This window comes from Balaenoptera musculus, chromosome 13 (genome assembly GCF_009873245.2).
Source record: "Balaenoptera musculus isolate JJ_BM4_2016_0621 chromosome 13, mBalMus1.pri.v3, whole genome shotgun sequence".
Classification (NCBI taxonomy): domain Eukaryota; kingdom Metazoa; phylum Chordata; class Mammalia; order Artiodactyla; family Balaenopteridae; genus Balaenoptera; species Balaenoptera musculus.
The window spans coordinates 71,994,709-72,017,553 of record NC_045797.1 but is presented as its reverse complement, the minus strand read 5'-3'; the positions used below and the strand labels follow the sequence as shown (position 1 = coordinate 72,017,553).

The 22,845-nt window shown below is 35.2% G+C and overlaps 1 protein-coding gene across 2 annotated transcripts in view; it reads right to left on the bottom strand.

The window, feature by feature from the left end:
- The window catches only part of ATAD2B (ATPase family AAA domain containing 2B), a 156,266-nt gene that overhangs the window by 95,689 nt on the left and 37,732 nt on the right, over positions 1-22,845 (bottom strand). For both annotated transcript variants that reach the window (XM_036872889.1, XM_036872891.1), the window contains exons 8-13: positions 21,115-21,190; positions 12,718-12,816; positions 10,682-10,793; positions 10,169-10,284; positions 8,518-8,692; positions 670-758 (exon numbers count right to left, since the gene is read on the bottom strand). In XM_036872889.1, coding sequence (XP_036728784.1) covers positions 670-758; positions 8,518-8,692; positions 10,169-10,284; positions 10,682-10,793; positions 12,718-12,816; positions 21,115-21,190 — 667 coding nt within the window. The remainder of the gene's footprint in view (positions 1-669; positions 759-8,517; positions 8,693-10,168; positions 10,285-10,681; positions 10,794-12,717; positions 12,817-21,114; positions 21,191-22,845) is intronic.

Sequence of the window (22,845 nt, the reverse complement as noted above, 5' to 3'; positions counted from 1 at the left end):
GTATCAATTTAAACAAACATTTACCATAGAATTCAGCCATTTCCCTCTAAGCTATTTACCCAACAGAAATGAAAACATATGGTCCCATGAAAATGTGTATGCAAATGTTCACAGCAGCATTATCATAACAGCCAAAAATAGAAGCAAACCAAATCTCTATCAGATGAATTAAACAAATTGTGGTACACATACAGACATACACATACACACAGAGACACACATGTTGCCCAAGGACTACTACTCAGAAATTAAAAGGAACAAAATATTAGTGTATGTGACATGGATAAATTTCAAAAACATTATGCTAAATCAGGATTAGGCATCTTTTTCTGTAAAGGGTCAGAAAGCAAATGTGTTAAGGCTTTGCAAGTCATATGATCTTTCTCTCACAACCCCTCGCTCAGCTCTGCTCTTGTAGTGCAAAAGGAGATATATATAATGCAAAAAGCAATGAATATGGCTGTGTTCCAATAAAACTTCATTTACAAAAACAGGGAGAAGATTTGGCTCATGGGTCGTGGTCTGCTGACCCCTGTGCTAATGAAAGAAGTCTTCCCCAAGGACAGAGGTCACACCTTATAAGCCTCATAGCACTTATCCAAGGGCTAAATCTAAATACGATGTCAACAAATGAAAAGAATTCAACATAATCAGATTAGGAAAAATTACCTGTGGATCTGATCTTGCCTGCTAGAGCGAACTGGAGCTAATCCATCTATTTCGTCAAAAAATATTATAGAAGGTCTCATCAAATATGCCTAGTATAAAAAGAAAACAAACATTATTTATTGTATTAGTTTTCATTTTTAATTTAATTACTGTATTTTCTTAATAAGTAATATAAGGAAATGGTACAACATGCAGCCGGTAAGAAAGATTATACAGGAAAAAGGAAAGCTCCTTATCACCCCAGACTCTAACCACAAGGTCTCCACCCAGTAGACAACTACTGTTTTCAGTTTGTTTATTCTTCCATACATGTCATTTATACATATAACACAAACATGTATTTTTGAACACACAATTTTTAAACACATTTAAACACACTATACATATTGCTTTTATTGTATAACACAGCCTATTTTATGTTATTGATATATTTTAATTAGCTTACATGTAAGTACATAAAGATCTGCTGCCTCCTTTTTTAACAGCTACAAAATGCCCCACTGTATGGATGTGCCGTAATTAAACGAGTCCCCTACTCATGGACATTTAAGCTGTTTTCAATCTTTTCCTATTATCAATAATGCTTGAACAAATATCTGTGTACATTTAACATTTCACATGAGTATAAACATATCAATATAAAAAATTATAAAAGTGGAACTAATGGTTCAAAAGGCATGAGTCATTCCTAATTTAGATACTTGCAAATTACCTTCCATTGATGTATCAATTTACCCTTCTCACCAGAAATATTTAAGACTGCTCACCAACAATTTATTATCAAACTTCTTGTTCTTGACTAACTTTTTAAGATAAAAGATGTTACCTCATTTTCATTCTAATTTTTATTTCTATTATCAAGGAAGATGAGCATTTTTCATGTCTTAAAAGAGCCATTAATATTACTTTTTCTACACAAGTTCTGTTCATATCCTTTGCCAATTTTTCTATTGGATCATTGGTCTTCTGCTTACTGATTTCTAGGAGCTGTATTTACTTAAAAATTAGACTCTCTCTATGAAGGGAAATGAAAATATTTTTCTACAAAGGGTATCATCTTTTGGTTTTGCTTCCCATATTCTGTTGCCACGCAGAATGTAAAAAAAGATTTTATATAGTGGATTCTTTTCTTCCATAGTTAGACTTTCCCTACTCTGAGATTAGAAACGAAATTCTCCTGAGTTTTCTTCTGGTACTTTCACAGTGTCATTTTTCTCACTAAATCTCGGATCTATGTAGGAACTTGATTTAAGGTAAATAAATATTAGATTACAAATGAAAACTGTTATATAATTTACTCAAATTAATATAGTTTATTTTCATTTCAAAATTACTTAAAGCAAATTCTTAGTTCACAGGAAGGTCAGCTTATTAAAGAATGGATACAAATTTTTCATTTCTCCCTTACTGATAACGATATTCATTAAACTTCCAGTGTTCTCTAATAATTTTATTTTTTTTTAATTAATTAATTTATTTATTTATTTTTGGCTGCATTGGGTCTTTGTTGCTGCGCGCGGGCTTTCTCTAGTTGCGGCGAGCAGGGGCTATTCTTCATTGTGGTGCACGGGCTTCTCATTGCAGTGGCTTCTTTTGTTGTGGACAGAGCATGGGCTCTAGGCAAGCAGGCTTCAGCAGTTGTGGCACATGGGCTCAGTAGTTGTGGCTCACGGGCTCTAGAGCACAGGCTCAGTAGGTGTGGTGCATAGGCTCAGTTGCTCCGCGGCATGTGGGATCTTCCCGGACCATGGCTCAAACCCATGTCCCCTGCATTGGCAGATGGATTCTTAGCCACTGTGCCACCAGGGAAGTCCCTCTAATAACTTTAAATGAAAGACAGTTCAACCACAAAACTTCGGTTTTTTTGAAAAAAAAACTTTATGAGGCTAGAATTACGTAATAAGAGAAGAAGAGTAAATATTTAATCATTACTTTTACATATATGAAACACAGCTCTTTTTTAGAACTATGGCCTCACACAATTGCAAAAAGGAAGTACAGTGTATTTAACACCAGTTATTGTGATAAGCACTTTACAGTTGACCTTTGTATACATGGATTTTTTTCAATAAATATATTGAAAATATTTTGGGGGAGATTTATGACAATTTGAAAAAACTCACAGATGAACTGGGTAGCCTAGAAATAGTGAAGAAATTAAGAACAAAGTATGTCATGGGTGTATAAAATATACGTAGATACTAGTCTATTTTATCATTTAGTACCATAAAATATACACAAATCTATTATAAAAAGTTAAAATTTATCAAAACTTACATGAATAAACACTGTACCTGCTCCATTTACAGTCGAGAGAAATGTAAACAAAGATGCAGTATTAAAACATAACTGCATAAAATTAACTGTGGTACATACTGTACTACTGTAATAATTTCATAGCCACCTCCTGTTGCTATTGCGCTGAACTCAAGTGTTGCGAGTATCCGCTTAAAATGCCGTGTGATGCTAATCTTCTCCTCGTGAGCAGTTCCTCTCTCCAGTAAATTACATATCACAGTAAAAAGTGATCTCTCTTTACTTAAAGTGATGTTGCAAATTTTTCTTTGTGTTTACTGCAATATGGTAAACTTTAAATAACACCATGGGACCTATACAAAGTGCCACTACTGATGCTGGAAGTGCCCCCAAGAAGCAAAGAAAAGGCGTGACATTACAAGAAAAAGTTGAATTGCTTGATATGTACTGTAGATTTAGGTCTGCAGCTGCAGTTGCGGCCATTTCAAGATAAATGAATCCAGCGTAAGGGGTATTTAAACAAAAAGAAGAAGAAAAGGAAATCCCTGAAGCTCTTGTTGCAGCTACACCAACAGGTGTGAAACCTTGAACTTCTTGCAAAATACCTTTTTATCTCATATTGAAAATGCAGCTTTTATGTGGATGCAGGATATAAGAAAAGCATTCTTGTAGACTCTAATATAACTCAAGAAAAAGCAAGGTCATTCTATGAAAACTTAAAGCAAAAGGAAGATGAAAAATCTAAACCTGTAGAAATTAATGCCAGCAAATAATTTTAGATAGAGGTATGTGCATAGGATAGGGAGGATGAATTACAAGGATTTATGGAGCTGGATCATATTACCAGGAACACAGGAGTGAATTCCTGCCCCAACCAAAAGGCATTCATGCGGATTTTTCTGTATTCAAGTTAACTGGCTATTCCAAAGTTGGTTTTTTTTTTTCCTATTTTTGACGATTGGAGCCCTTCAGATGCATGATGGAACTGTGTTTTGCATTTTTTGGTAAAAGGAGCAAAGCGAGGACCTGGAGATATACGCTGGAGCAATCTCCTTGGAAGGATTCAGCATAAGTAGATGGTAAACATTTACAGGGAAAAGGGAGGGTTTGTTTGTTTTTAAACATTTATTTATTATTTATTTATTTTATTTTTGGCTGCATTGGGTCTTAGTTGCGGCACACGGGATCTTCGTTGAGGCATGAGGGACCTTTTGTTGCGGCACGGGGGCTCTTCGTTGCAGGGCACGGACTTCTCTCTAGTTGCAGCATGCAGGTTTTTCTCTCTCTAGCTGTGGCGCATAGGCTCCAGGGCTCATGGGCTCTGTAGTTGTGGCGCACAGGTTCCAGAGCGCATGGGTTCTGTAGTTTGCGGCATGCAGGCTCTCTAGCTGAGGCACAGGAGCTCTGGCAGGGGTTTAGTGGCCCACGACATGTGGGATCTTAATTCCCTGACCAGGGATCAAACCCGTGTCCCCTGAACTGTAAGGCGGATTCTTTACCACTGGACCACCAGGGAAGTGCTGGGGTTTGTTTAAAATAGTAAATCAGTAAGTCACTTCTAAATTTAAAGAAAACAAAATTGGAGTTGAAGAATAAGTAGGTTTCCAATTGGCTATTGCTATTTTTCTTTGAAAAAAATAAACATTTTTTTAAAAATTAAAAAAAAAAAAGTCAAGGTAACAGAAGCACCGTCTGCTGACCAAGAGGCAGCAAACAAGTTTCCAGACACAATTAAGAAAACCATTGATGAGAAAGGGTATCTCTATCTGCCTGAACAGGTTTTTAATGCAGACAATAGTGCCCTATTCACATTTATTCGTAAAGAAGAGAAATGAGCACCAGGATCTAAGGCTGGAAGGGATAAGTTAACTCTACTGTTTTGGGCAAATGCAGTCGGGTTTACGATCAGGACTGCCTTTATCTATAAAGCTGCTAACCCCCGAGTCTTGAAGGGAAAAGATAAACACCAGCTGCCAATCTTTTGGTTGTACAACCAAGCCTGGACAATGAGAACTCTTTTTCTGGATTGGTTCCATCTATGCTTCATCCCTGAAGTGAGGAAGCATCTTTCCAGTAAGAGACCCACTTTTAAAGTTCTTTTGATATTGGACAATGCCCCTGGCCACCCAGAACTCGATGAGTTCAATACCAAAGATGTCGAAGTGGTCTACTTGTCCCCAAACATAACAACTCTAATTCAGCCTCTAGATCAGGGGTTCATAAGGACTTTTAAGCCTCATTACAGACAGGACACTATGGAAAGGATTGTCAACACTATGGAAGAGAGCCCCAATAGAGAGAACATCATGAATGTCTGGAAGGGTTACACCATTTCTCTCCATTATTGTTAGAAAAAGTCATGAAAGCCACCAAGCCCAAAACAATAAATTCCTGCTGGAGAAAACTGTGTCCAGATACTGCGGGTGACTTCACAAGATTTATGACAGAGCCAATTAAGTAAATCACAAAAGAGATTGTAGATATGGCAAAAAAAAGGTGGGGCATGAAGGGCCTCAAGATATGAATCTTGGAGAAACTCAAGAGCTAACAGACATAACACCAGAGGCACTCACAGAAGACGAAATATCCAGAAGATGGATATGAGTGCTTCTGAACTAGTGCCAGGCAATGAGAAAGAAGATGTAGAAGAAGCAGTGCCAGAAAACAAATTGACCTTAGACAATCTGGCAGAAAGGTTCCAATTACTCAAAACTGCTTTTGACTGCTTTTACCACATGGACCCGTCTATGACATGGGCACTGAGACTAGAGCAAACAGTGGAAGAAGGATTGGTACCATACAGAAACATTTTTAGAGAAATGAAAAAGCAAAAAAGTCAAGCAGAAATTATGATGTATTTTCATAAAGTTACACCAAGTGTGCCTGTCTCTCCTGCCGCCCCTTGCATCTCCTCCACCTCTTGCACCTCTGCCACCCCTGAGACAGCAAGTCCAACCCCTCCTCTTCCTCCTCCGCCTCAGCCTGCTCAACATGAAAGTGACAAAGATGAAGGCCTTTATGATAATCCACTTCCATTTAATGAATAGTAAACAATCATCATTCTGTACAGTTAATAAACTTTCTATTATGTATGTGTGCCAGTGTCTTCATGTGAAAATCTAGTAACTGTACAGCAAGAACTGTATGAGACATTTTTGTCATAATTACCACTTAAAGTATTCATTGCGTAGACTATCGTGTGCAAGACTTGTACTGAAATGGCCAGCATATCCTTACATAGGTATAAGGTGAGTGATATTTAATAAAAAATTAATAATGTGTTCATTTTCTTACAGTTTTATACCTTTGCTTTCAGAGAACTATATTACTATACAGCATGCCCTTCTCTCGTAATTGGAGAAGCTGCATATCAGCCAATCATCACAGGTAAGAGTTTTTTTCCTAATATAACATTTCCATTACTGTATTATGAATATGACTGTAATTTGTGTATGCCATAAAAATTCTATAACAATTCATTCACTAGTGTATAGGCTAGGCTACCATGAAACAATCATACTGCTGCTTCTTTGTTATCAATGCATGAATCATTATACCTGTAATAAATATGAATTTCTTTTTCATATTATCTTTTCATTCTTGATGTCTAGTGTTAGAAATATGTATAACATCTACAGTGTTTTGTATCATATAAGACAATATTGATGTAGGTTGAGAGAGAGAATTCATCTTGTATTCAGGCAACGTAAAATTTTGGTTGTGATAAATATAGTACAGTACTGTAAATCTTTTATGATTTTCTTAATAACATTTTCTTCTCTCTAGCTTACTTTATTGTAAGAATACAGTATATAGTACATAATACAAAACATACGTGCTGTTTATATTATTGGTAAGGCTTCCTATCAACAGTAGGCTATTAGTAGTTAAGTTTGCAGGGAGTCAAAAGTTATACACAGATTTTCAAATGCACAGAGATTAGTGCCCCTAACCCCTGTATTGTTCAAGGGTCAACTGTATACACTTCCTTTCGGTGAAAACTCACAGTAGTCCAGTTAGATAGGTATTATTTCCCCCATTTTATAGAGGAGGCAAATAAGGATCAGATGCTTTCATTTACTTAAAGTTACATACTTAATAGTAAAGCTAGATATAAACTAACACTTTTCTGACACCAAAGGCCTAACTCTTAGCCAATATATTGTACAGTCATCCCTCAGTATCCATGGGAGACTGGTTCCACGACTCCCCGCAGATACCAAAATACGAGGATGCTCAAGTCCCCTATATAAAATAGCATAGCACAGTCAGCCCTACATACCCATGGATTCCACACTTGTGGATTCAACCAACCGGAGACGAAATTGTTGCCTGAATCCGTGGATGTGGAACCAGCAGATATGGAAGGCCGACTGTACCTCCTTCATTTCATTTAGTGAATAGATCATATACTTAATTTAGGAATGTAGACTCTTTACATTTAAAAAGACAAAAATGACTATGAGCAGTTTTTTTAAAAAGAAAGCAAACATTTCAAATACTCTTACCCACAAAGAAAACTATGAAACAAATAAAGTAAATATAGATTTAAAAAACAGATTTATGCTATGGTTTTGAATGAAACCAAGAGACATTCCTATCCCAGTAGGAAGTGGCAAAAGGAATAACTCTGTCAAAAATTTAAAATTAAGTCATGGACAATTTGCCAGCATTCCCAAGCTAACTCTTCCCTAATCCACCGATGTTATTTTATATTATTTTCCAATTATTATTAAATTCTCTTGAAACATGAAGACTGCATATGTTTGACTTCCCAATAGACATTGAGCACCTTGAGGCTAAGAATTTTACTTTATTCCTCTTTCTAGAGCCCCCATTACCTAGAACACAGCAGTTTTTAATACTAATATAACTAAAAATAATATTTGAAGTGCTTTACCAATTACAAAGGACTTTGATACACATCAACTCAGTAATGGGTCTTCAACAAACGCTTGCTGAAAGCATTTTTTTAAATGTCATGTGAATTTCCTTAGACATAACAAAATATAAGTTGCATTACCAAGTATGACTGACTTCCTTCAGTAGCTCAAACAATTAAAAGTAAATTTATAACAGGACTAATTTTTATAAGTATTAGGAAATGATATTTTTAAAGTTACAGCCTACATGATATTATTCACTTACCTTACTCTGCCTTTTAAAAGCATTCACTTAATACTGAGTTCTTCCAGTACCATATTTACAACTCATGAAAATAAATAATATACGGCTTGCTGAGATTTCTTGCACAGATATTTAACTTTTTATGCTTGTTCTACTTCCTCAGTTAGATTATAATCTAGTGATATACATGTTATATCCAGGGTTCTCAAAAGCACTTAACATGGTATTATATGCCTAGTAGCCACCTCAGTAAATATTTTGTGAATCATCTTAAATTAGTACTAGTGAAACTGCTATTAAGTACCTCTAAGGCATACAAATTCATATTACTGATCCTAAATTTAACATTGGAAATTGACTGGAATTGATTGGAAAATATGACCCGTCATGAACAGTTTGTATTTCTAGACCAAACGTGTGAAGTATTCTAAAGAAGATATTCTCATATTACCTGACTTCACTTACCTGATCAAAAAGAAGCCTAAGTTGCCGCTCAGATTCGCCAACCCACTTACTTAGACAGTCTGCTCCTTTTCGCATAAAAAAAGCCACCTTTTTGTCTCCTTGACTGCACTCATTAGCTAACGCTCTGGCAACCAAGGTTTTACCTGTGCCAGGAGGGCCATAAAACAAACAGCCCCTAGAGGAATAAAGAATCAATAAAAGTAGATAAATGTTACCACCAGCACTAATAACCAATACAAAAGCATGCACCTCCCATATAATTTTGTACTAATGTATATTTTTTTATTATTAGACACTGATATAGCTTTTTGTAGTATACAGACAAAAGTTTCACTTTGTTGAGAGTCCTCAAGGATGTTCTCAAAGAACCAAGCTTTGGTACACAAGAAATAGTTCAATCAGAGTAGAGAGTAATTTGGCAAGCTACATCAAAATTTTAAAGGTACTTTCCCTATGACCCAGAAATTTCACATTTTAGATTATATCATGTAGAAATAATCAAAAGAAAGTGATAAAGATAGATTTTTTTAAAAACCTAAATGCTATCTAACAAGGGACAGATAAATACACCACTACATCTGTAATTTAAACACTAGTATGATGTCAAAAAGAATAATACATTATTTATTGATATGGAAAGGTGTCTATAATACATCGTAAAGTGAAAAATAAAGTTACATAAGGGTATTATTGAATAATCTCATTTATATTAAATGTTTAAATGTGCATAATACAGGCAAAATATAAACTTAATATATGCATACATATATAAAAGAAAGCTGTTCATCCCTAAGGAGTAGGATTACTTTCTGCTTATAATACTTTTCGTTTATCACTCCATTTTTTAAAGTTTCTCCCAAGGCTATACTACTTTAATGGCTTTGAAAAAAATAACAATTATTTTTAAAATTCAAGTTATATCATATAAGAAGTAAATAAATTGCTACTATGATTTCTAAAAGCCACTGCAGAATTACAGGCCAACTCTTAACCCACTCAAATAGAAGATGACTCTTTAACAAGATTTTCTACATCCTTAAACACATGAATAATAAATTAGAAACACATGAATAAGAAATTAGAAATAAAAAGGGATATTTCGCAGTTTAAGTCTATATGCACATCTTCAAAGTATTTTATTCTGCCCAATTTCCTTTGACATAATTTCTCAGCCTTTCCTAATAGTTAACTAGCTAACCACCTCATGATCAAACACAATTAATCTGATCATAAAAATAAACTATCAAGCTTACCATTTCAAAAATACCACATCAATGAGTCAAAGAAACACTTAGCTGAAACTGTGCTTTCAAAGACTAACCAGTATACCGTATCAAACTGAACGCTATTAGGAGACCAAATTAAGGAAAATCCACTTAGGCAATCCACTTGTAAATTCAAGGCCTGCGTAAAGAATCTCATTCTGTGTCTGACTCTTAAATGCTGAAATATAAACTTCAAGAACACACTTAGTACCACAGCTTTTGAGCCCTAAATAATAAAATTTCATTCCTAATTCTCATTGCTATAATACATCAAATAAATACATATGAAATATTTATAAATAATATTTAGATTTATAATCACCTACTAATTGAAATTTGATAAATTAACAGTAATAAAAATAATAAACATCTAGGACATTACTCACCTTGGAGGCTGAATTTTAAATTTTTCAAAAATTTCTGGATATAAAAGTGGAAATACTACCATTTCCTTTAGTGCATGAATATGATGGCTCAATCCACCTATGCTATCAAACCGCACCTTGGAAAGAAGTGGAAAAGTTTATTACAAAATAATTTTAATTGTATATAGATTTATTTTTAATTTATGAGATAATCTTATGATTCCAAAATACATGCCTGCAGCAGGAACTGAAGCTTAAACATAAAGTTCATATATAAAGTTAAACAGAGTTCAAAAAACTATACTTTGGGGAATTCCCTGGAGGTCCAGTGGTTAGGACTCTGCACTTCCACTGCAGGGGGCACGGGTTCAATCCCTGGTTGGGGAACTAAGATCTCGCTTGCCGCGCGACTAAAGAACAAAAAAAAAAACCCCACTAACAATGGTGATCTTCTACTTCTATTGGTGTTGCGTTAGAAACAAGTAATGACCTTTAAAAAAAAAAAAACTATAGAAAAACATTTACAAAACTTACTGATTTATCAATGTTCATTGGATCAACATCAGCCAAGCTTGCACCCACTTTGACACGTTCTCGGAGAATACCACTAGCTAAATCTTCTGCTCTTAAGTTCATAGGCAAACATCTGAAATTCATAAACATTCAAGTAGATAGCATTAAAAGTTTCATATTCTTAATGTCATAAGCAAGTTTAAATCTTTGTTGACACATTTTTATCTTCCTCCCTTTTCTCATAACCCAGAAAATGCCAAGAGATTTCATATTTTTAAACTATTTTTCCTAAATTCTTTTCAACAGGACAGAAATAAATTTATTCACTAGAGAAAGCAAATAAGATCATGAATCTCTTTGTCCAAAAAGCCCAATCTAGTCTAAATTAGAAAACTTAACAAACCTGATATTCCACATTATATAAGCATAAAATAAAAAGACCTACTATAAATACTAAAATACACGGCATTAAATGAACTCAAGCTTTATTATAACATTTAAATTTATCCTCAGATATTATGTGGGTATGTCTACTCAGTTTACATGATTGAAGAAATAAATTTCCCTCCCTTTTATTCAAGGGAAACCAATTTGAGACTCTATTTTGAAAACTAAGCATTATCTTTTGTGTGACTACCTTAAAATACATTTTTAGCTACTTAAAATCCTATACGATATTAATGTAATTACCCCTAAGAAAATATAATCTACTTCCTGTTTTAACACTGCGTAAACACCAAAAGATGACATAAATAGCCTAAAAAAAGTATAGCTTCTACAATGAATGTACTTTCACTGACATTTCTGAATCCTAACTTACTTTAAAAATCTATTTCCAAAGCAGGTAACAGAATAGTTCAGATTAAAGAGGCATTAAATTCTTTTGTATAAACTTAGATTTTTCTCTTACATTTTCTTTCCATCATCCACATGTGGAACTCTTTTTAGCATACAATCTACACCAACCCAAACTTGTTTCCAAGACCAGCTAACTGAAAACTTGGTATTTCTACAATAGATATATAATGCCAAATTATAGAAATGCTTTCCTAAACGTAAAATTTCTAAATAAAATGTACCGCTAGTATTATAAATATAAGCTAGAAAATTAACTTAAATTTTAAAGAATAAATTATAATTTGATGCTTTAATAACTTACTAGACAAAATACTGATTCTCTCCCCCACTGAAAACTCTCAAGATTTTAGTGAGCCATGTAGCAATGAGTCATTGACTCTAGTTAAGCAAAGACCACCAGAAGCACTCATTAAACCAAAGCTAAAACAAGTTTTCCAACAAAACCCAAGGGCTCCTGAAATAATTCCATTAAAAACAAAATCTTACTCTTGAGTGCTATAATCATTATAAGCATCTAAAATCAACCTCATTAAATGGATTTGGATTAGAGAAGATGTACTGAAGAAGAGACTGTCCAAGAGGCTGGCCTCTTCCCCTGGCTCTTTCTTTACCTTCCCACACACTATTTTATTGAGTACTTACAAAGTAAGTATTTATGGGAAGTTTCCCAAGGTTAGATTTCTACTCTAAAAATTACTAGGTAAATACCAAGTCAGTGTATTACTCTAGACTAAAATATGTGTTAAGTATCATTGTTAGCAAAATGGTAGTACAGGTAAGAATCACATTCAAAAAGTTTAGGGCTTCCCTGGTGGCGCAGTGGTTAAGAATTCGCCTGCCAATGCAGGGGACACAGGTTCAAGTCCTGGTCCGGGAAGATCCCACATGCCGTGGAACAACTAAGTCAGTGCTCCACAACTACTGAGGCTGCGCTCTAGAGCCCATGAGCCACAACTACTGAAGCCCGCATGCCTAGAGCCCGTGCTCCGCAACAAGAGAAGCCACTGCAATGAGAAGCCCGCGCACCACAACGAAGAGTAGCCCCCGCTCGCCACAACTAGAGAAAGCCCGCGCACAGCAACAAAGACCCAATGCAGCCAAAAATAAATAAATTAAATAAATAAATTAAAAAAAAAAAAAAAGTTTAAACTGCTATTCCTTTTTTCTATCATGGAAATAATAATTAAAACTTTACTAACCTATTTCTTGCTCTTGCCATGCTCTTTGATTTCCTTCTTTCAAAGCGTTCTTCATCAGAAGAAGTTGTGTCACTACTATGAATGGCATGCTTCTTTCTCCTATTTAAAGAGAGTAAAACCCTTTAAATCATTACAGCAGCAAAGGGCTTTTAAAAACACATTCTGAGCATCATATCTACTATTAGCTCAGTAAAAAATATACACAGTCACTCATTCATTTGGCAAATATTTATTAAGATCCCTATACTCATGCAATTTACATCTGAAGTAAAAATATGTTAAGTTCTACAGAGAAAAAAGAAAAACAGGAGGAGGAGGAGAGGGAGGCTATAATTTTTTAAACAGGGTAGTTCATAAAGGCATCAAGCAACAAATTGAATTTGCATCCAAATTTAGGGAATGTCTATCACTGATTGATAAATACCATCAAACTCTTATTAGAAAAGAAAGTTTATCTTTTTCTCTTCTTATTTTCCCTTTCCCAAATAATCAGAAAACAGTCCAGACACTAAAGAAAATAATATATTGGTTTACAGAGAGACAAGGGTTTCCTCTTTCCACTTAAGACTTATATCCTGTTTGAATTTCTTACAAAATGTATAAAGTATTTTTGATGAAATAAACAAAGAAATAGTTTACAAACAATCAGAACTACTATGGAATGAGTAGATAATGTATCAAGCTAAAATCATCCTCGAGGAAAAATAATACTTAATAAATGCTTCATTATTAATATACTTGATGACATCTCTATGATACCTATGGTAATCATACAAAATGGAATCATTGTAAATTAATTTACTTCAAACTCAAATTGGCTTTCAAGGATGGTCCACAGCCTGTGCATCCCTATTTTACTGCAATTCCCACCAACCACAATAGCAAACCCAGATTTTCCCCAACTCTCATTAAGATCTTTAACCTGTCTAATATTCCTTCTCCTGATTAATAGAAGTCCCTTCATTTCATCCTGCATCAGTTTTTAATGTCTCCCAAAACTTCAGGCAGACTGTTGCAATAACTACCTACTCAATCTTTGCAATTTTGATATTTACCCTCTCTCCTGCTTCTTTCTCTCCAACAGGAAAATGCCTGTTTCCAAGTTTCTTATTTACCCTGTGTGTGTGTGTGTGTGTGTGTGTGTGTGTGTGTGTGTGTGGTGAGCTTAATATATAAAAATGTAATATATCTGAAAATAGCACAAATGAGGTAGGCAGTAGCAACAGTGTAAGTATTGGGCTAAAGAAATGATTCCAGATGATAACTCAAATGCACAAGAACAAATAAAGAGAACCAGAATAATAAAATAAAAGTTACTATCCAAAAGCTATAAGCATGCACTTGATTGACTTTCTTCTCTCAACTTTTTTAAATAACAGAGAATTATATAAATAACTTTAATAATGTATTGCTAGGTTTGTAAAATGTATAAACGTAACATGTATAACAATACCACAAAAAGCTGAGTGGACCTTAAAAGGGAAGGGTCCACACCATATACAAAAGTAAGTCAAAATGGGTCAAAGACCTAAACACAGAGCTAAAACTATAAACTCTTAGAAGAAAACACAGTAGTAAATCTTCATGACGGCAGATATGGCAATGGATTCTTAGATATGACATGAAAAACACGAACAACAACAAAAAAGATAAACTGAACCTCATCAAAATTAAAGTCTTTTGTGCTTCAAAGAACACCATCAAGAAAGTAACAACTCACAAAATACGATACAATATTTGCAAATCATATATCTGATAAGGAATTTGAATCTAGAATATATAAAGAGCTCTTAAAAGTCAATGATAAAAAGACAACCCAATTTTTACATAGGCACTGGACACAAAAAGACAGTTCTCAAAGGAAAATTTTAAAATGGCTAATAAGCACATGAAAAGATGCCTCATATCATTAGTAATCAGGGAAATACTATTCAAAAACCACAATGAGATACATTTCATACTCGTTAGGATAGCCAGAATCAAAAAGTCAGACAATATTAAGCGCTGGGGAGGATGTGAAAAACTGGAAGTCCCATACATTGCTGGAGAGAATGTAAAATGGTGTAGTCACTTTGGAAAACATTCAAGCAGTTCTTAAATGATTAAGCATAAAGTAATCACATGACCCAATAATTCTACCCTGAGGTATATAGTCAAGAGAAATACAAAAATATATCCGGGAATTCCCTGGCAGTAGAGTGGTTAAGACCCCATGCTTTCACTACCAAGGATGCAGGTTCGATCCCTGGTTGGGGAACTAAGATCCCACAAGCCACGCAGCGCGGCCAAAAAAAAAAACACAAAACACATATATCCACATAAAAACTTGTACATGAATTTTTATAGCACCATTATTCATAAAAGCCAAAAGCTGGAAACAACTCAAATGTCCATCAACCAATGAGTAGATGGACAAAATGTGACATATTCCTACCTTGGAACATTATTTGACAATAAAAAGGAAGGAAGTACTGATAAATGCTTCAACATGTATGAACCTAGAAAACATGTAAACTGAAAGAAGCCAGTCACAAAGACCACATATTATATTCTCATTTTTACAAAATGCCAGAATAGGCAAACCTATGAGGAAAGAAAGTAGATCAGTTGTTGCTTAGGACTTAGAGGATAGGGGTAGTGGTAGGAAGGTTAGAGTTAAAGAGAACAGGTTTCTTGCTAAGCAGATGAAACAGTATTTAAAATTGTCTGTGGCAACAGTTCCATAGTTTTCTGTGAATATACCAAAAAAAAAAAAAAAAGCTGAATTATATGATGTGGATCTTCATAAAGCTTTTTTTTAAAAAAAAACCTAGGTGAGACATCAGTGATGCTATTCCAGTCCTTCGTGGCTAGAGCATAGTTTTTGCTAGATAAGAAACTGTCTTTTGGATATGTAACTATTTGCGAGCTAATTATGTTTTTTATTTTATTATGTGTTTTCACAACAAATGTTTACCAAAATTATCATGGAAGAGACTCAAGATAATACAAAATAAAAACAGAATGCTATGAAAAACCAGAGAACAAGAAAGCTATTCAAAAATTTTTTTTAATGTTTGCCTAAATAAAATTGCAAGGATGGAAGATAAAAAGAATAAAATCTCTCAGGAAAAAAAAAGGGGGGGGCTTCCCTGGTGGCGCAGTGGTTGAGAATCTGCCTGCCAATGCAGGGGACACAAGTTCGAGCCCTGGTCTGGGAAGATCCCACATGCCACGGAGCGACTAGGCCCGTGAGCCACAATTACTGAGCCTGCGCGTCTGGAGCCTGTGCTCCACAACAAGAGAGGCCGCGATAGTGAGAGGCCCGTGCACCGCGATGAAGAGTGGCCCCCGCATGCTGCAACTAGAGAAAGCCCTCACACAGAAACGAAGACCCAATACAGCCATAAATAAATAAATAAATAAATAAATAAATAAATAAATAATTTTTTAAAAAGGGGGGGGAGCGCAAAAAAGACAAAGAAAAATGAGAGAAAAGGCAAGTGCCACAGAGGACCAATGTCCAATGTTGGACTAACATAACAGTAGTTATTAAGCAGATGAGGAAAAAAATGAAGAGAAGAAACCTAACAAAAAATAATACAAGAAAATATCCCAGAGTTGAAAAAAGAAAATCTCCAAATCAATAGGGCCTAGAGCAAAAGGCTCAAAAAAATGAACGAACAAAAAATATATATATACACACATATATATATATTTATGTGCATCTACAAAGAAACAAGATATTAAACCACACTGAATTCTCAACAGCAACAATATGTCATGGAGTACAGTGAAGCAAGAACTTTAAAGGTTTAGAGGAAACCTATTTGGATCTAGAATTCTCTTAACTCACAAAACTACTGGGAATTATGAAAATAAAAGACATTTTCAAAGATGCAAAGATGCAAAATTGACTTCCACACATTCTTTCCGAGTAAATTACTTGAGATTATATTCCTGCAAAATGAAACAGTAAAGCAAAAAGCAGAAAGACATCAGATCCAGTAAGTGGTGGATCCAAACAATGAAAGCAATCTTAAGTCCTACAACAGTCACTTTGCAGCAGGTCTAAAAAAGTATCCCCCCAAAGTGGAACAGAAAGATGACATTAGGAGAGATGTCATCTGACAAAAAAAATATGAATGTTTTGGTATGTTCAGAAGCTTGGAAAACTTGAGACTATTGAATGTTAAAAAAAGGAGAATTCTTGGGACTTCCCTGGTGGTCCACTGGTTAAGACTCCGAATTCCCAATGCAGAGGGCCGGAATTCTGGTCAGGGAACTAGATCCTACATGCCGCAACTACGATCCCGCATGCTGCAACTAAAGATCCCACATGCGGCAATGAAGATCGCACATGCTTCAATTAAGACCCAGCGCAGCTAAATAAATAAATAAATTTAAAAAAAAAAAAAAAAAGAAGAAGAACTCTTGAAATTATCACCTTTACTGAGACTATCAGGAGATCTCATTGGGTCCTTTTTCTCCATTTACGTGAATCACTTCAAGAAGCCCCACACATTCCTGTCCCTGCAGGAATATGTAGGCTGTGCAGAAGGTGATACAATCGCCCCCATTCCTATCCCTTTGAACTCTATGTTCCCCTTCAACCCACTATCTTTTTCCAAGCATTTGTCACCATCTGGCACACTATGTTTATGTATCCATTAGTTTATCTCCCTCTAGCAGAATGTAAGCTCCGAGAGAACAGGGATTTTTACCTTTTTAACTTCTGAATATCCAATGCCTTGAATGATATTTGGTGCGTACAGAAGATATACAACATACATTTGTTGAATGAAAGAATAAACTTAATTCCAGGAGCATTTCCCATTGAGTGGCCAGAGGTAGTAATAAAATCCACAGAGGATATTTAACTCTAGCACTCTACATAGCTCTATGATGAAAAACACTGTCATTACTCATAGAAATGTAAAAACTATTCATTGGTTTTCAACTCTTAGAATTAACCTAGAAATAAATCAAGTAAGGCTTAATAACTGTCCCAGAACAAACTATAAGTGTTATCAGTCTTGGCAATATAAAAATGTAGAAGGAGTGAAGTGGAGAGAGTGGATATTAAGGTCCTAATCTTAAAAGTGAGGAGTCAAAAGATACTGTCTACAGTTAATGAAACAAAAATGGAGATTCAAGTATAATGATTCAAATTTCCTGTGACCAAAGAAGAACTGAGGTTAGTGTTACAACTGTATAAGGCTGAGGAAGAAATCAAAAGACAAGAAATAGAATGTCATTTATATAGTATATGGAAATAGCTATCAAAATAACCAAAAGCAGAAATGTTTAAATTGATTACTAAATGACAAGATTGAAGGTGAGGAAAAGTGGGTTGGGGAATATTACTTTTATTAAACCTAGTCTACTAGCTATTTGAACCAAGTCTATGTATTACTTTGATAGGAAAAATTAAGTACAGAAAAAAGATCATCAGAAGCTAAGATTCAACACTGAAGTAAAAATGGCCCATGGGCTTCCCTGGTGGTGCAGTGGTTGAGAGTCCGCCTGCCAATGCAGGGGACACGGGTTCGAGCCCTGGTCTGGGAAGATCCCACATGCCACGGAGCAACTGGGCCCGTGAGCCACAATTACTGAGCCTGCGCATCTGGAGCCTGTGCTCTGCAACAAGAGAGACCACGACAGTGAGAGGCCCGCGCACCGCGATGAAGAGTGGCCCCCGCTTGCCACAACTGGAGAAAGCCCTCGCACAGAAACGAAGACCCAACACAGCCAAAAATAAAATAAATAAATAAATAATTTAAAAATATTTAAAAAAAAAAAAAAAGGCCCAAAAGCTGGTTGAGGTACAAAATCCTTAATCGGAACAGAAACCCTAGGAATTCCCTGGCGGTCCAGTGGCTAGGACTCTGCACTTTCACTGAGGAGGGCCCAGGTTCAAACATGGTCGGGAACTATAATAAAAACCCACAAGCAGCACGGTGTGGCCAAAAAAAAAAACAACCAAAAAATCCTATTAGCCCCAATGGCAAGATTATTAACAACCACGAACCCTCAAAGATATAATACCATTACCACAAAATATATTTCTTAATCATCAATCTTAATGGGGACATGCTAGAGGCATTCCCAGTAAAGAAGTGGGGTACAAAATTAATATACAGAAATTAACTGTTCTCACATATAGAAATAACCACCTGAGAAAAAATATAAGAATGAAGAATGGAATAATGGGGGAAAAAAAAGGACAGGGGCATCTTTTATGTAATATAATATTTATACATTATATATAATTTGATAATAAATGTGGCAACTGGTATCAATGGAGAAGTTATAGACTCATTCAATAAATGAGGTTGGGACAACTCATTTTCCACCTGGGAAAAAAGTTGGATCCATACTACAAATCTCACACAAGGATGAAATTCAAATGGATCAAAATTAAAGAGTAAAAAATGAAACATTAAAAATAAACAAAGGTTGTATATGCATAACTGATTCACTTTGCTGTACACCTGAAACTAACACAACATTGTAAATCAACTATACTCCAATAAAAATTAAATTAAAAAACAATCAGTATACTAAATGGGAAAAAAATAAAATAAAAATAAACAAAGGTGAACTTCCTTACAACTCTGGATTTGGGAAGGCTTTTCTAACTATGATTCAAAATCTAAAAGCCTTAGTAGGCTGATAAATTTTACGATATAAAAATAAAAATTTTCTGGTAAAGACAACCAAAGGCAAAGTTAAAAGACAAACTCAGACCTGAGGAAAAAGACTGGCAATTTGTGACAAACGACTGATCTCTCTACTATATAAAGAAAGAACTACTAAAAATAGATTAAAAAGCAAGAACCTTCACATGGTCATATATTTTTGTAAAATTAGCAATAGTTATTAAACAAAAAAAAGAGAGCAAGAACCTATTAAAAAATAGGCAAACTTTACAAACAGACATTTCAGAAAAAAAGTAAATGTCTTTTAAACATATGAAAAATTACTCTCATGAGAGATATAAAAATAAACCTAGAGTTCATTTTCAATTCTCAGACTGGCAAAAATCCAGAAGTTTGAAAATATGTTTTGCCGGCAGAAATATGGAAAAATTGGCACTTTGATACATTGCTGGGTGGACTGCAAACTGATTCAATACCATTGAAGGTCATCAAAATTACAATTTCATATTCCCTTTAACTCAGAGATTCCACTTCTATGAAATTATCCTACAAATATACTTGCACACATGTAAGATGATGATTATGCAAGGGTATTCATTATATTGTATTTTAGAATAGCAAAAGACTGAAAGCAACCTGACTCTCAATAAAAAACTAATTTAAAAATTACAGTATATCTATATTATACATAGTAATGTTACACAACTATAAACATAAATGTGAAATTTCACTAAAATGAAAAGACAGTTTAAAAAAATCAAGTGAAAAATACAAGGTGTGGACAATGTGCACAGTATATTTTGTGTAAAAAGAAGGGATAACAATCAATATATGTATTAGCACATATATACATACATATACATGAACATATTCTTTAAGGATATACAAACCAATAAAAATGTTTCTGGGGCTTCCCTGGTGGCGCAGTGGTTGAGAATCTGCCTGCTAATGCAGGGAACACGGGTTCGAGCCCTGGTCTGGGAGGATCCCACATGCCGCGGAGCGGCTGGGCCCGTGAGCCACAATTACTGAGCCTGCGTGTCTGGAGCCTGTGCTCCGCAACAAGAGAGGCCGCGATAGTGAGAGGCCCGCGCACAGCGATGAAGAGTGGCCCCCCCTTGCCACAACTAGTGAAAGCCCTCGCACAGAAACGAAGACCCAACATAGCCATAAATTAAAAATAAATAAATAAATAAAAATTTAAAAAAAAAAAGTTTAAAAAAAAAAAATGTTTCTATGGGATAGTGAGAGGCTACTGAGGAGGCTAGAAAAAAGCTTTTCATGTTTATTTTTTTAATTTTATTTTTGAGCCATGGGGAATATATTACCTTTTCAGAAAACATAATAGACAAAATAATATTTCAAACTCAAAAAGCCTCCTTTGTATACCTAAAAGAAAGGGCAAAAGGAAACTAAAAGTAGCAAACACTAATTGAATCAATGCACCCAATGAAAGCAATGTGAGTCTCTTAGATTCAACTCTACTAAGAGACCAGAGAGCTGTATAGCTTTAGGGAACATAACTGTTAAAACAAAAACCACTTTGGGCAAACTGAAACAGGAAGATAATAGTCACATATAGGGTAAAAACTATTAGTCACTAAAGAAAGATGCTATTTACTTCTTCATTGGCGTTGCCATTAACACCATCAATACCTATATTCTAACTGTAAGGCATATACTATGTATTACTTAAAGGAGGTATCTAAATGATAGATGGAAATATTTCCTCCTTTCAAAAACTAACAAAACATACCTGATATGACTTCTTCTTGCTGGAGATCTGTGAATATCAAACAGCGTATTTTCCCTCTTTTTTTGATGAGCTGGTACTGAAAGAAAAAAAGAAAAAAAAAGACAACATAGAAAAAACTGATAATAAATTGATAAACTGATATATTAAAGAAGAAGAAATTAGTTCTGTTAACTTTCTGAACAGAAGCCAGTCATATGTCTTCAAGTCCTAAATGCTGCCTAGAAGAAGCACAACAAAAATTAAAACTTTGTGGTAAATACTGTAAGTTTCAAATAAACATTCTAAGAAAGAATGTGAAGCTAAATCTTTGTGACTTTGGGTTAAACAAAGATTTCTTTGACACATCACCAAAGCACAACCCATTAAAAAATTTTTGAGAGCGACTTCCCTGGTGGCACAGTGGTTAAGAACCCGCCTGCCAATGCAGGGAACACGGGTTCAATCCCTGGTCTGGGAAGATCCCACATGGCTTGGAGCAACTAAGCCTGTGTGCCACAACTACTGAGCCTTCACTCTAGAGCCCGCGAGCCACAACTACTGAGCCCATGTGCCACAACTACTGAAGCCCAGGTGCCTAGAGCCTGTGCTCTGCAACAAGAGAAGCCACCGCAATGAGAAGCCCACGCACCGCAATGAAGAGTAGCCCCCACTCTCCGCAGCTAACTAGAGAAAGCCTGTGCGCAGCAACGAAGACCCAAAGCAGCCAAAAATAAATAAATAAATAAATAAATTTATAAAAAATAAATTTTTTCATAAACTGAAATTCATCAAAATTACAAATTCTTCTCTCTGAAAGACACTATTAAGAGAATTTTTTTTAATAGTAATCTTTTATTTATTTATTTATTTTTGGCTGTGTTGGGTCTTCGTTTCTGTGCGAGGGCTTCCTCTAGTTGCGGCAAGCGGGGGCCACTCTTCATCGCGGTGCGCGGGCCTCTTCACTATCGTGGCCTCGCTTGTTGCGGAGCACAGGCTCCAGACGCGCAGGCTCAGTAGTTGTGGCTCACGGGCCTAGTTGCTCCGTGGCATGTGGGATCCTCCCAGACCAGGGCTCAAACCCGTGTCCCCTGCATTAGCAGGCAGATTCTAAACCACTGCGCCATCAGGGAAGCCCAAGAGAACTGTTTTTAAAAGCTACAGACTGAGAAACTATTTACAAATCACAAGGACTGATATCTGAAGTACATAAGGAACTCTCAAAACTTCAACAATAAAAAAACAAAGAGCTGAATTGAAAAAATGGGCAAGAGATTTGAATATTTCACCAGAGATAATGTTGGCAAATCAGCACGTAAAAATATGCTCAACATCATTAGTAATTAGGGAAATGAAAATTAAAACTACAATAAATATGTACTAAAATTAATTTGAAAAAATGACCACACCAAATGTTGGCAAGAATATGGAGCAACTGAAACTCTCATACACTCTTAGTGAGAATGTAAGCAGTATAATCACCTTGGAAAAGAGTTTGGTAATTTCTTAGAAACTTAAACATACACATAATCATAAAACGCAGCCATTCCACTCCTAGGTGTTTATAAGAAAAATGAAAATATATGTCCAAAGTCTTGCAAACATATGTTCATAACAACTTTATTTATAATGGCCAGACACCAGAAATGTCAACAATCCAAATGTCCATCAACAAATGAATGGATAAACAAATTGTGATATACCCATACAATGGAATGCTACTCAGCAATAAAAAGAAAAACACTACTGTTATAG